Source organism: Magnolia sinica, chromosome 4 (assembly GCF_029962835.1).
Source record: "Magnolia sinica isolate HGM2019 chromosome 4, MsV1, whole genome shotgun sequence".
NCBI classification, from domain to species: Eukaryota; Viridiplantae; Streptophyta; class Magnoliopsida; order Magnoliales; family Magnoliaceae; genus Magnolia; species Magnolia sinica.
Window position 1 is genome coordinate 8,318,268 of NC_080576.1, and position 13,047 is coordinate 8,331,314.

Sequence of the window (13,047 nt, forward strand, 5' to 3'; positions counted from 1 at the left end):
AAGGCATGAGCCCAAAAATTAGGTAAATCCAAAGGTCAAGTGGACCACACCACACGAAATTATGAGAATTGAATGCCGACCATTAAAAATTTGTTGAGGCCCTTAAAAATTTTAGATCAGGCTTATATTTATATTTTTCACTTATATATGTCCATGTGATCTTATGAACAAGTTAGATGGTGAATAAACCTCAATGTGGGCCCAGTAAAAGAATCAACTTTCAACGATGAACAAATTAAGTCCATTGTTTCCTTTCATGTGGGTTAATTGAACATTAGATCTTCCTAATTTTTTCGAATCAAGCCTCAAAATATTCTAATAAAATAGATGGACCACACGGATATATTATATACATTATGATAGGGTCCACGGATTTAAGTCAACATTTTTGGACCGGTTTTCTATATGAAATTACTCACTCATTTCCAAACAAGTGAAAAAAATATAATAATTACTTCTATACAACGATTTACAAGATTTACTTGAACTTTTAATTACTCTTATCTCCTGTCAATGTCAGGCTATGAAATTAGGGTTTTATTAAAATAGCCTTAAGGTGTAGCCATTTTAAGAGAATAGCGTCTTCTTTCTTTTTCTTTTTTCTTCTTTTCTTTTCTGCCTCTTAATACTTTTTTATCTTTTTAGAATTAAAATACCATTGCCTTCGAGTTTCGCTAGTATATGCCATCAAAGGCTTTTAGCCTCAATTTCAATGCATGATGTGACATCACTTGATGATTGAGTCACTTAAAAGGCAAATTCAATCAATTTATTTTCTTCATGGCAACCATTTTAATGAGAAGACAAATTTTAGCTGAATATAAGTTCTTAGTGGCTTATGACAATTGATAATGATGATTGTTCACCCTAATTATTTTTTGTAGCATGGTCGGCCTTATTGTGAATATAACTCATTCTTTAACGTATGACTTTAAATTAAATTTTGCTTCTAATGGGTGAAATGAATTCAACACATAGCTCGTAATGGCTCCACAACCCTTAATACTAGAGGTGGGCATCGAGTCGAGTCGGACCGGATTGGGTCAAACTTGGCTCAATCCGATTTTTCAAGAACCTAACCCGAACTCGATCTGATCTAGGACTGAGTCCAGCATTGCTGACTCGATCCGATTCGAATCCTTGCTGGCTTGACCCGAATTGAGTTCGACTTGGCCTGGGAAACCAAATCGAGTCAGATCGAGTTGAGTCTAGGGAGAGAAAGGAGGAGAGAAAGAAGGAAATGTGGGAAACTGGGAGAAAAAGAAGGAGAGAAAGGAGGAAAGAAGGAAGGAGAGGAGAGAAAGGAGGAGAGAAGGAAGGAGAGATGGGTGGGTGCGGCGTTTCCTTCGGATAGAGAAAGAGGGGTTAGGGTTCGTTCAGATTTCGAATCAAATCGGTCCGGATTGACCACGATCCGAACTCAATCCGATGTACGATCGGATCTGAGTGGTCCTACATGATCCGCACCGATCCAAGCCTTCGGTTCGGTTCGGATCAGGTCGGATTCGCCGAATTGGATTGGATTCTGCCCAACTCTACCTGATACAAACAACCCAAACTTGCAACATATGACAATCTAAACTCGTAACACATGACAACCTAAACCTTGACCCTTAACATTACAAGAACATCACCCACCATTAGGTATGTGCCAAATCCTCTCCATTCATTGGAGTCAGCATTTTATAAGAGGCCATGAGCTATATAATGAGCCATATTCATAGATTAGGTGAACCACACCATAAGAAAATAATTAGGAGTGAACTTTTATCATTATCAATTGTTGTGGGTCACCGATTAAAATTTGTGTCCTTCTATTGAAATAGTGGGCTACGAAGAAAATTAACATACTGAATATGCCTTTTAAGTAGATAATTATCATGTGATGTCACGTCATGCATTGAGAGTGGATCTTGAAAGTTTCTCTAGCAAGGAAAAGTAAGCTTGAAAGAAACGCCCAGTTTTTTAAATAGTAAGACTATTTTGGTCCATGAAAAAGTAAAAAAAGTATTAGATGCTTTTAATAAAAAGGAAATGAAAAAAGAGCTTATTTTCTTCAAATGGCCGGACTATTTTGATAAAAACATCAAGGAAGAGGCGTTCTACTCCTTTCCGGGCCTATAACATGCTCCACACCACACACGTAGCCAATGTGGTTTACGTGTGCTAGATCTAGGCCATTTATCAAGCGAATCCTCAGCGGATGTTCCTTACCTTAAATCCGTCCGGTCCTCCAGTCATCAGACGAGCCGCACGTGTATGAAAAGACTGATGGTCCGATTGAAGAATGGCCAGTGTTCAACACCAAAGCAGACACGGCTCACCTGACGATTGGGCTAATCTGGTTTTTCAGGTTAGGAGACATTTGCTAAAGGGTCCCATTTGATGAATGCCCTGGATCTCACACATGGATGCCATAAACGCTCGTGTAGGGCCGCATGCCGAACTTGTAGTGATAAACCAGATACTCGGGTCTTAGGGCAAGCTGAGGCCATGGTTCGGTGATCCTGACCATTGGTCTGCTTATCCTACAGTGGACAGACCCCGAAGCCTTCTCGATCAGATAATCAGCCCATTAAAAGACGGTGAAGAAGGGAAATAGAGCAACTACCCACAATCAACGGACACAAGTCCCTTGCAACTGCAAATATGTAAATGTGCTGACCTCACACATTAAAATACACACACGTGTGGATTATTAAACAACAGGGATTATTAAATTTCACAAATTTCCATTCCGTGTGGATTCCACAGGTGTTTTTCATACCGCCGTGTTTGGATGCTGAAATCCAAATTAAATAAAATGACGGAAAATAATAAATATCTAATTATGATTTCTGTTGATGCAAAAATCCGGTTAACCCTCGCGAGCTCCGAGCACCTGTGCGTAACCTTGTAAGCCTGCACAGGAGAAGGATAAAGGAGACTCTAGCTAGAGCAGGGAACCCTCCGATGCCAAGAGTCAAGCTAGGAATCTGAGTCTAAGTAGTGTGGGTAGGTTTTGGGTGAGAGATTTTGCTTACCTGTTCCTCTGTATGAGTTTCCTATTTATAACTTTTAGTTAGACCAATCTCGTCCGGCAATCTTGGCAGGATCTCCTCCATTGGGTGGAGAACATGCGCCCATTGATATCGCAGGTTACACCACGAACGTGGAATAACGGCCGATCTTGTCATGTGTCATTAGGCTAAATTAGAATGAATGAGCCGAACATATCTGTCCCTGACAAGTGCTCGGACTACGCCGAGCCGAGCATACCCTGGACACTAGTGACCCATTGCTCGAAAGTTCCGAGCGCTTTTGTATTTTTGCCATTGCGCCTTTCAGAGTATTTGGTGCATATGCTCGTTTGGCCGAGCTGAAGATCGCTTGCATTGACCAAGTATTGATGTGGCTGTTCCTGGTCGGCTTCGCTTGTAGTTGGTCCAGATTTTCCCATAACAATTTCCATGACAACAAAACATGGGAGTTCAATTTTATAGTTCTTGCTTGGATAGGAACCGTAAATATCATGTTCCTCTCTTGCATAAGTATCTAATTTCTTCCGCAAAGAATCCAACCTTTGTCTTCCTTATCCCAAGGACAAGGATGTCACATTGCAGGAAATCATTTTCTTGGAATCCCTAATGGCCTTATTTCCTGCGATGGTCTAAAATCGTGTACACTTTGTAATTGCTTGTTTACATTTGCTTAATATCATATGATCTCAATTCGGGATTGTCCAGATTTCCAATATATGACATAATCTTCAACCAAAACCAATTACTTCATGTGAGTAGTTTCGACAAACAAGAGATCGCATTTCTATTAAGTGTGAAATACTTTTTTTGTCACATCGGCATATAGTGCAATGTCTTGGGCAGCAAGTAGATGACATCTTTCTTTATACAAAAGCCGTAAGCAAGCTTTTAACATATGGCCTTCAAACCTTAGAAGAAAGTGCCCCTAGAGCTCAAAGCCAGGGAACCTAGAATTTTCTGGCGAGGCCATGTCGAAACAGAGACAGGCAGTCCCCGCCAGCCCTTGGAAGAGAGAATAGGCATGGTCACTGCCATACATGTGACCCCTTGCCACAAGCTTCCTAGCATTGTGAAACAAGTAGCTGGCAAACGCTGTGGCCCGCTCCTCATATAACTTGTCCCCTGTAAGCCGATAGAGCGAAAGGAAAGCGTAGGCATTCCCACTTATCCCATCAGCAAGCCCCACCTTCCTCAACAGTCCTTTCTTCCACACGACTTCCCCTGCTTCAATGGCAGCATCACGGAAGTCCCTATTGCTAGAAAATATCTACAAAAACAAATACAAATCATTGGTGTATAGAGTACTAGCATCTAGTCAGAAGTAACAAGTTATGGGATGACAAGCACTATGCTTTTGATGAGGATTGCTTGAATACATCCCTGCATATTGCAATAAGATACATCAGGACTCTAGTTGTTCGATTTCGGGTTTTCCCTATGACCCAAACTGTTTATTTGATAGGCCCCCCTTGGATGGGAGATTATTGAAAAAACTCTCGGATTGAATATTTCAACCTGCTGATTATACAAAGGTTGTGGTGACTGTTCATGGTCAAAGTAAAAGAGCCAAAATAATCGAATGATTGAAATAAATCAATTGAGAGGTTTTATTTGTTGATTTTCCACCATACAAAGTGAGACTTGTCATATCAGCCGTTTGGATCATTGGAGGATGACCCAGACTCAAAGGGCGGATGTATTCAAGCAAACATCTCTTTTGATAGATCCACTGTTTTATCAACTCCTGATGGTAATACATTTGTGCAACTTTGAAGTTTGAACTATTAAATTACAAAACTCAGAAGAAATGGGTATGCCTGTGATGGGTAATGATCATGGGTCTGAATGAATGCTAATTAACAACATTGGAACTGCGTAGGGCCACTGTAATGTGTGAGTGTCATCTGACTGTTAATTAGATGACCTCCCATGTTATGCCTGTCCCCCAAAATGCAGCCTGATCTACAACTCAAGTGAGTAGCACAAAAGGGAACCCTGGGGGCATTGGGGAAAGTGATGACCACCACGAATTTGGGTCCACCCTATTGTGTTTATGCCATCCGACCCCATCCATCAAATGTGCCCCACCAAGATGAAGGGGCACACCAGAAATCAGGCCATTCAGAAACTCAGGTTTTAGGTGTGATTTTACAGTGCTCTCCGTGTATCTCTGCATCAGGGTTATTCTTGGGGTGAACAGTGAGACAAGAGGTAGTGTACCAGTTTCACAGTTTAGATTCTACATACGCAACATGAGCGGGCCACGCGCAGCTCCAACATAATTAGCATACGGTCGGAACGAGTGTGATCATTCCCCATCAATGATTGTATCAAACAATGGTCATATCATCATGCAAATGCTATGGTAAAACTCAGATTAGCTTGAAACCATTCGTGCCAATATGAAAAGGGGACTAACCTGAGCAGCCTTGCATAGGGTGATGGAAACACCTGCAGCACCGTGCGACCACTGCATCAGTTTGTCCCTTGGATTCCCTTCGCTCGACGGGTAGTTGCCACTGTGGGGGAACCGATTTCTCATCATATACCTCAAAGTGCCCTTCACATCCTCGAGGTCCTCTTCAGATAGTGGGAAGTGGAGAAGCACATTTAGTATCCCAGCCAGACCATGGGCGGCACCCCAATACCGGGTCCCATGCCACCTAAACATCAGAGGGTAGTCTTTGTTGTCTGATGCCCCTACCCGACCCCCAGCCAAAGTGGCTTCCACAACAGGCATCAGAAGGCCCATGGGAAGTGCCTCTTGCCCAAGGTGCTTGTTTATGAATAGGGCGGCCCACAAAAATCCAGCACGCCCATAGAGAAGCTCATATGACATGCCAAAACCACCCTCGTCGGGACCAACAGGAAGGGCTCTCTCTTGCGCCATCTAAACATCAACGAAATTGAGATTGTTAGGTGGACACCAAAAATCTAAAGCAGTAGACCGAGACAGAACAAGCAACTTCAATTTGAACTTACATTGTGTATAAGATACAGGGGGTGGCAATGGGTCGCGATCAGCCTGAGCCTGAGCCAGCCCGCATTTGCTAAACGGGTTAAGAATTGTAGCCCAAACAAAAGCCATGATCCCATTCCCTGTTGCCCCACCCGGCCCACTTAAAATTCATCAAGCACAACCCAAAGGTGGAGACTACGAGAGGAATAGAGCTAGGCTTCTCCTTGAACCAAAAACCCAGACCCATGCCTAGTCCTTGCTACAAGCATGGACAAGGTTCAAGCAGGCTCAGGGCCTGACCTGTGAACTGAAAACCTACATCCAAGAAGGTTTGTATTTGCTAGGCAAGTAATCAAAATGAAACGGGGTTTATTAAATCAGAGTATTGGACCTTTAGCTCACAATCCAAGCCCAGCCCAAACCTTTTCTTTTTCTTTTTAAATTTTTTATGGGCCATCCTGGTGGGGACCACACACCAGAGCCTCCTGGGAAAAGAAGGCTTGCTAGACGATCCTCGAATTGACACACCTTTAGGGCATTGGAGCCTTGTGTGTGCATGCGCAATTGACCAAGCTCGAAAAATAAAATAAATCGAACTTCAGGGAGTCTTTGGCTGCACCAAATATCATGAAATTTCATTACTAATCAGTCTAATTTGGTATAAATTTTCATGAAATTTGGTGCAACCAAATGCACACTTAGTCAGCCTATTGATACAAAAAGGAAAAAAAAAAAAAAAAAAAGAAAAAGAAAAAAAGAAGGGACCATTAGTAGAAGCTTTGCCAAAAATGAGTAGTGGACCATGTTTAATATGGAAAAACTACACTCCCTTCAAATGATGAGGCTTGTCAACAGTTGCCTAGAAATATGCCACATATATGGTGATGCAAATGGAAACAATTGAGCCTCCTTCCTTGCTAGACCTCCCAAGCAAAAGCCCTCATAATTTATTTTTCTCTTAATTTGATGCTAGCAGCATTGTTAGTGAATGTGCCGGCTGTGGCGTCAGTTGCTATGTTCAATGTTTTCTTTTCTTTATCTTTTTTTTAAAAGGAAAAGCAGGTTGTATTGTTGATATAATTGCATGAATATTGCAATTCATGTCATGATCTAGACAGTTCATGATGGGCCATGGCCCAAAAATCTCAGCTATCCTTAGTCCTGACCATCAGGTTGGCATATTTTAAAATGTGGTGACTTGACCTGAGCCAACCAGATGAAATTTTTAGCTGAGTCACTAAGAAACCTGCTTGTTTGACAAGACTTGTAGATTTGCATTATTGAATTGGTCAATTCAGCACGTTTCACAGTGACTTAAACTGAGTCACTCTCCTGGAAAGGAAGCAGTGACCTTGAACTCACGGCCTACGCCAAGGAAACATACATCCCTAACTGGAACGACTTGAGTTATGTCTATATTGAGGCCTCAAGTCCAGCTGGTTGGACCACAACTTATGGTCCAGCCAGTGGATAGCTTCCAACCTTTCATGTGGGTGCAACATCTAATCCATCAAATAAGTTGGGACCATAACTTGTGGTCCAACTGGTTGGACTTGAGACCTTGTTGTCTATATTTATCTTAGCTACTTTATGTATCTTACCTAAGGACGACCATTTCAAATGTTGTTTTTAATTTATCTACTAAATACCAAGTCGATTCAAGTGTAGACTTGGTACATTTTCCGAGTTGATCCAACCCAGCTGGACATCAGTTTTCAAACCATGCAGTTTGGTGGCCTGCAAACAGATGTTAAGCAACAGAGTTGAGCGACAGTTCACACAATCTCCCCACTTTGACAATAATTAACACCTGATCAGTTGTGGACAGTGGGCCATCCATGGTGAGACTTGCTGATCAATGGTTTAGTGAACTTATGGTAAATGTCGCCAAGCTCCAACAACAATAAATTTGATAGACTAGATTGCTGAGCATGCAAGCAACATGTACTACTTTTGAGACTAGCCCGTCTTCAAGAACTAACAGTCATTTGGTCTTTTTCACAAGTATCCAGCTGGATAGCGCAGCCGGTTATGATGCCTACTCTCCCCAGGTAAGATGGGCGTTGAGTTGAGGCCATACCTAACTTAGCAATGTTGATGTCATCCATACCTAACATTCAGGCATGTATGATCATGAGGCGGACAATGGTATAAAATGAATTAATGGTCGATAGAACTTGATCCGCAGTTTAAATCACATGCAAATGTGTGGCCCACCTAATGATCATATATGTCTTTTTTTTTCCCCTTTGGATAACAGAGTGAATTCGGTTTCCTCACAGCATTGTTTCAATTAAACTTGTGAGAGGCCATTCTAACCCAGTACGGACGTGTCCATCACCATCCATACAGCTTTTTTTTTATTGTATTGAAGGGGAAGAAAAGAAAAGATAAAGAAGACCCCACTTGGAATATAATATATTCCTCACAAAAGAAAGAATATATTCCTCACAAAAGAAACAGAGAGATAAGAGCAACATGCTAAGTAGGAACTATCACAATAATATATGGGCGTTGAGTTGAGGCCATACCTAACTTAGCAATGTTGATGTCATTCATACCTAACATTCAGGCATGTATGATCATGAGGCGGACAATGGTATAAAATGAATTAATGGTTGATAGAACTTGATCCGCAGTTTAAATCACATGCAAATGTGTGGCCCACCTAATGATCGTATATGCCTTTTTTTTCCCCCTTGGATAACAGAGTGAATTCGGTTTCCTCACAGCATTGTTTCAATTAAACTTGTGAGAGGACATTCTAACCCAGTACGGACGTGTCCATCACCATCCATACAGCTCTTTTTTATTGTATTGAAGGGGAAGAAAAGAAAAGATAAAGAAGACCCCTCTTGGAATATAATATATTCCTCACAAAAGAAACAGAGAGATAAGAGCAACATGCTAAGTAGGAACTATCACAACAATATATCCACATGACTCTTTTGGGGACCATTAACTTCTTTGGATGACTGGAGATGGAGGGATCATGCAATTACCCAGGCTTAAGCGCTTGTACAAAAGCAGTTTTGGCTTTTTATCTGTTGATGTACAAGTGGGCCCATGGTTCTGCAATCCAAATCATTACTATGACGTTCCACTTGCTGATGGCTATGCACCAAAAATCTCACATATGAAAAAATCCTAGCATGTTAGGTGGGCCCAATCAATAGACAGTAAAGAAAAATACAGCAACATTTCACTTTCAAACCTGAGAATGCAAAATATTCCATAGCCTTGATGAGGGATGTTTTGTGTGTGCGCGCGAGCACACGATATCAATGGTTTTGATCATCAAAACATGGGACCCACCTATACAAACTGGAAACTCAGAACAAGTGGAAAAATTAGAGATTCCTTCGAAAATGTAATGATTGCCTTTGGTTTCACTTCTTACCCAAGAAAATTGGATTTTGACCATGCGGTGTCCATTTGGATACAGGTGTCAATTCCAATTTTGTGAGACAACAGTCACCTACTTTCTTGAGCTAGGAAACTGCCATTGTAGATGAGGAAACCCACAATTTTCCATCATTGCAAACGGTCCAATCTATCTTATCTAGGGAATATCCAAACATGCCCCAGATATCTTGAGATATTGTGATGTTAAAGAAAACATATTCCAAAATGTAAAGATACTTGTTTCAACTAGAAATATCAGGCATCATCTATGGATTCTCGTGAAAAAAAAAAGGAAATCAATATAAAATGATAGTGATGCAAGCATTCGGGCGTACCTCAACGAAGAGATCCAAGAAAAGGTCACGTCGTGGACGGTCACCACTGTAGTGGGCCACCACCGCTCCAAGCGCATAAACCCCACCCCTCCCACATAAGAACGTGACATGCCTACAGAAGAAATTAAGGTTTGAAATGGGTGACCTAGTGACCGTGCAATCATATCAAATGTCCAGCACTAATGCGACCAGTGCTGTACACACATATGCAATATGGAGCCGTGGATTGATGATCCAGACCATCGATGTGATGGGCCCCACCATCAATGGGGTTTGCTAAGGACAACAGACACTAGAAAGGAAAAGCGTCGTGCACCCAAAGCAAAGGAATCTTATCGTTTCTGCTGCCATGATGAGAAATAGTCCCCTCGCGATAAGGGTGAATGGGGGCCCACTTCGCATCAGACTTTAATCGAGTTTCACGCAATGGACAATTCATACGCTGTTTCACATGGGACACATCCACAGCACAACACCCAGCGGTAGTCCCCGGACTACTGAAATAGTCGGTGGCCAGCTGAGTGACACTGACCAGTGCAGGACCACTTCAGATGGAAGGAACATTTGAATGAAAGCGGTTGATTAGTCCTACTATCTTTTCCGCATCGAATGACTGGGATACTTATAGCAGCTCATGCATTGCCCATGGCTAGAATACTTCCCAGTGGGACCCATGGTTTGAATATCGAAACCGTTGACGGGGCCACTTAAGATGTATGATGGCCCAAAAGTCTTGAAAGCCGAAAGATCCTCGTCATCCAATCTCTGGAATCCTCTAGAAAGCCTCTTGTACGAAGAGGGTGCCACACCTGAGCTCTGTAAGCCCACCGTGATGTGTGTATGAAATCCAATTCGTTCATCCATTTCGCTACAAAAATCATGTAGGTTACACCTAGCGACGAATGTAAAATCACGCCCACAGTCTCCAAATTCACTCAATGTGGCCCACCTGAGTTTTAGGTCAGGTTTATTTTTTGGATGTTTCTTCATCCAGGTGGGGCACACCTGAAGAACAGGTTGGGTGGAATGCAAACGACACGGTGGGCCCCAGGAAGGTTTATATGGTAGGCTAGCCATCCCACGAGTCCATGTGACGTGGCCCGCTCGACCTTTTCCGTCGGCCGGAATTTAGGACGCAGGCACTAACGTCAACTGATGGAAGGAGTCGATCAGAGAGATACATTACGGTGGGCCCACGTAGCTTGGGTGGTGCATGCTCTTCCTACAAGAGGTGCCGTAGAGGACCTGTTTCCTACTCATTAAACGCCCCACGTGGGCATTCTTGCGTGCTTCCTACGGTACGCACTCGGCAGAGGCTAGATTAAATTCGTGGTGCAGGTTAGAAACCGTGCGTCGCACATACCTTGTGGAGACACGTGCAACCTCAACACAGGTGTGGACGATCTCCGTGCAGAGTAGCAGATCCCGTTGGTTCCCCGTCGCCTCGTAAGATCTCAAGCATGTGAAAGCTGTCCCTAACAAGCCCGTATAGACGGTGGGGTCCACAATCTGCCCACCTCCTTCTTTCCATGTCGCTTCAACAACCTGCCAAGACGGCAACCGCCATCATGTCATCCAACCACCTAATATTTTGCTAACTTGCGCTCACTGTCATCGCTGGAGCTTATCCTGCGCCCTTCTCAAAGTTTAGTGATATCTATACCCGCTTCTTTGAACCCATCCAACCCCTTTTTTTCGACTTCTCCTATACTATTTTAGTACACAAGAAGTGGGAAAAGGGGGGTTTATTTGTCAAAAGCGGATTGTTGTCAGACGCAGCACCCACGTTAACTGATGTACGCCTGAGAGAAGCTTTAATACTCGGGCATAGTGTGATAGATGATACGCTGGCACTTATAGAGATCAACTTAAATATCGCATCCCTGACATCCAATCAATTCAAACTAGACCGTCCAAAGTACGGATCCCGACTCAGTTTAGATATATCATGAACCAAAAAGATCATTGGGTCATCTGACTGTTGGATTGGTGGACATTAAAGGGACGGTTAAAGATGAAACTTATCCATGCTTTCAGTTTCAAGAAACAAGTGTCCAAGAATCAGAGATTGGGATTTTCCAAGTGCCTGCGTATCAAATGTCATACGCAGCCGGAGTATCAAATAACTCCCCCATCTATATACACATTCCTCGTTGCCAAGAAATACACAGGACTCGATCTTATCACCCACCCGATCAAGAATCGACGGCCACAGGATTCACCAGTAGAGAGATTTCGTTATAAGCAGACGAGGATTGTTCCCCAATTACAGAAGGGCCGAAAGCCAGTACACCTAATCTTGAAGGCAATGCCCGGTGATGTGGTATTTTAAGTGGGGCCCACTTACAAACCGCGCAAGGGGATGAAAGAAAGAAGAAGAGATTCACCTGGTCTTTGAGGGAGATGGCCGCTTTGAGAAAAGACTCCTTTGGAAGAGTTAAGGTGATCGAAGGATCTGCCACGTGGAGAAGATCAAGCTGTTCGTTGCCGTCTTCCTGAACTTCCTTCGACATCAACTCCACCACAGATGCCATCGCTAAATCTCCGAGGAAGAAAGAGAAGACCTACCTGGGAAAGAGCAAGGGCGAGATATTAAATAGAGGAAAAGAAGAAGAGGTGGCCACACCATCGCACAGTTTACACGTGTTTTAAGTCCCGATAAATGAAACCCATAGTTCGGTAATCCAGACCTTACAATTGGTGCGTCCCACCATGGATGGTCTATCTATAAAAACAAAATCTTTTGTAGGACAATAACTGCCTTCCGATCTGTTTCCTGCAGATAAACGGTTAAGAAATCACAAGAACGGTACCGTCCAATTAAAGATGCCCATGCGAAACCGCGCTGCACCTTGTTTTTGCACGATATACGTCTGTTTTTTTTTGGGGCGGGGATTGGATACTGACAAGGTCAGTAGCCAAATGGCTATTGAAGTGACGTCACCAAGCTATGTGAACCATGCCATGATGCATGTGTTGTATCCATACCGTCCAACCATTTTTAGAGATCGTTTTATGGCATTACAAAGAGAATGAGATAGATCTAAATTTCAAGTGGACCCACCACAGAAAACCGTGGGAGCCGTCACACCCACCGTTGAAACATTTATAGGGCTCACAGTGATGTATTTTTGAGATCCATCCTATTCATAAGTTAACATAGAGATAGATGAAGTGAAAACAAAAATATCAGCTTCATCGGAAACTACTGTGACCCCTAAGAAGTTTTGAACGGTGGATGTCACTGTCCCCACTATTTTCCATGGTGGGGTCCACTTGAACTTTATATCTATCTCATTCTCTTTGTAATGCCATAAAACAATCTCTA

At 42.7% G+C, this 13,047-nt stretch overlaps 1 protein-coding gene across 1 annotated transcript; it reads right to left on the reverse strand.

Annotated features, from left to right (window-relative positions):
* Positions 1-3,747: 3,747 nt before the first annotated feature.
* LOC131242334 (lanC-like protein GCL1) lies at positions 3,748-12,278 on the reverse strand. Its single transcript, XM_058240918.1, has 5 exons — positions 12,107-12,278; positions 11,083-11,264; positions 9,720-9,831; positions 5,440-5,910; positions 3,748-4,287 (listed from the first exon to the last, which is right to left on the reverse strand). Exons 1-5 carry the CDS (start codon positions 12,251-12,253, stop codon positions 3,946-3,948), a joined length of 1,254 nt encoding a protein of 417 aa, XP_058096901.1. The 5' UTR covers positions 12,254-12,278; the 3' UTR covers positions 3,748-3,945.
* Between the last annotated feature and the right edge of the window lie 769 nt (positions 12,279-13,047).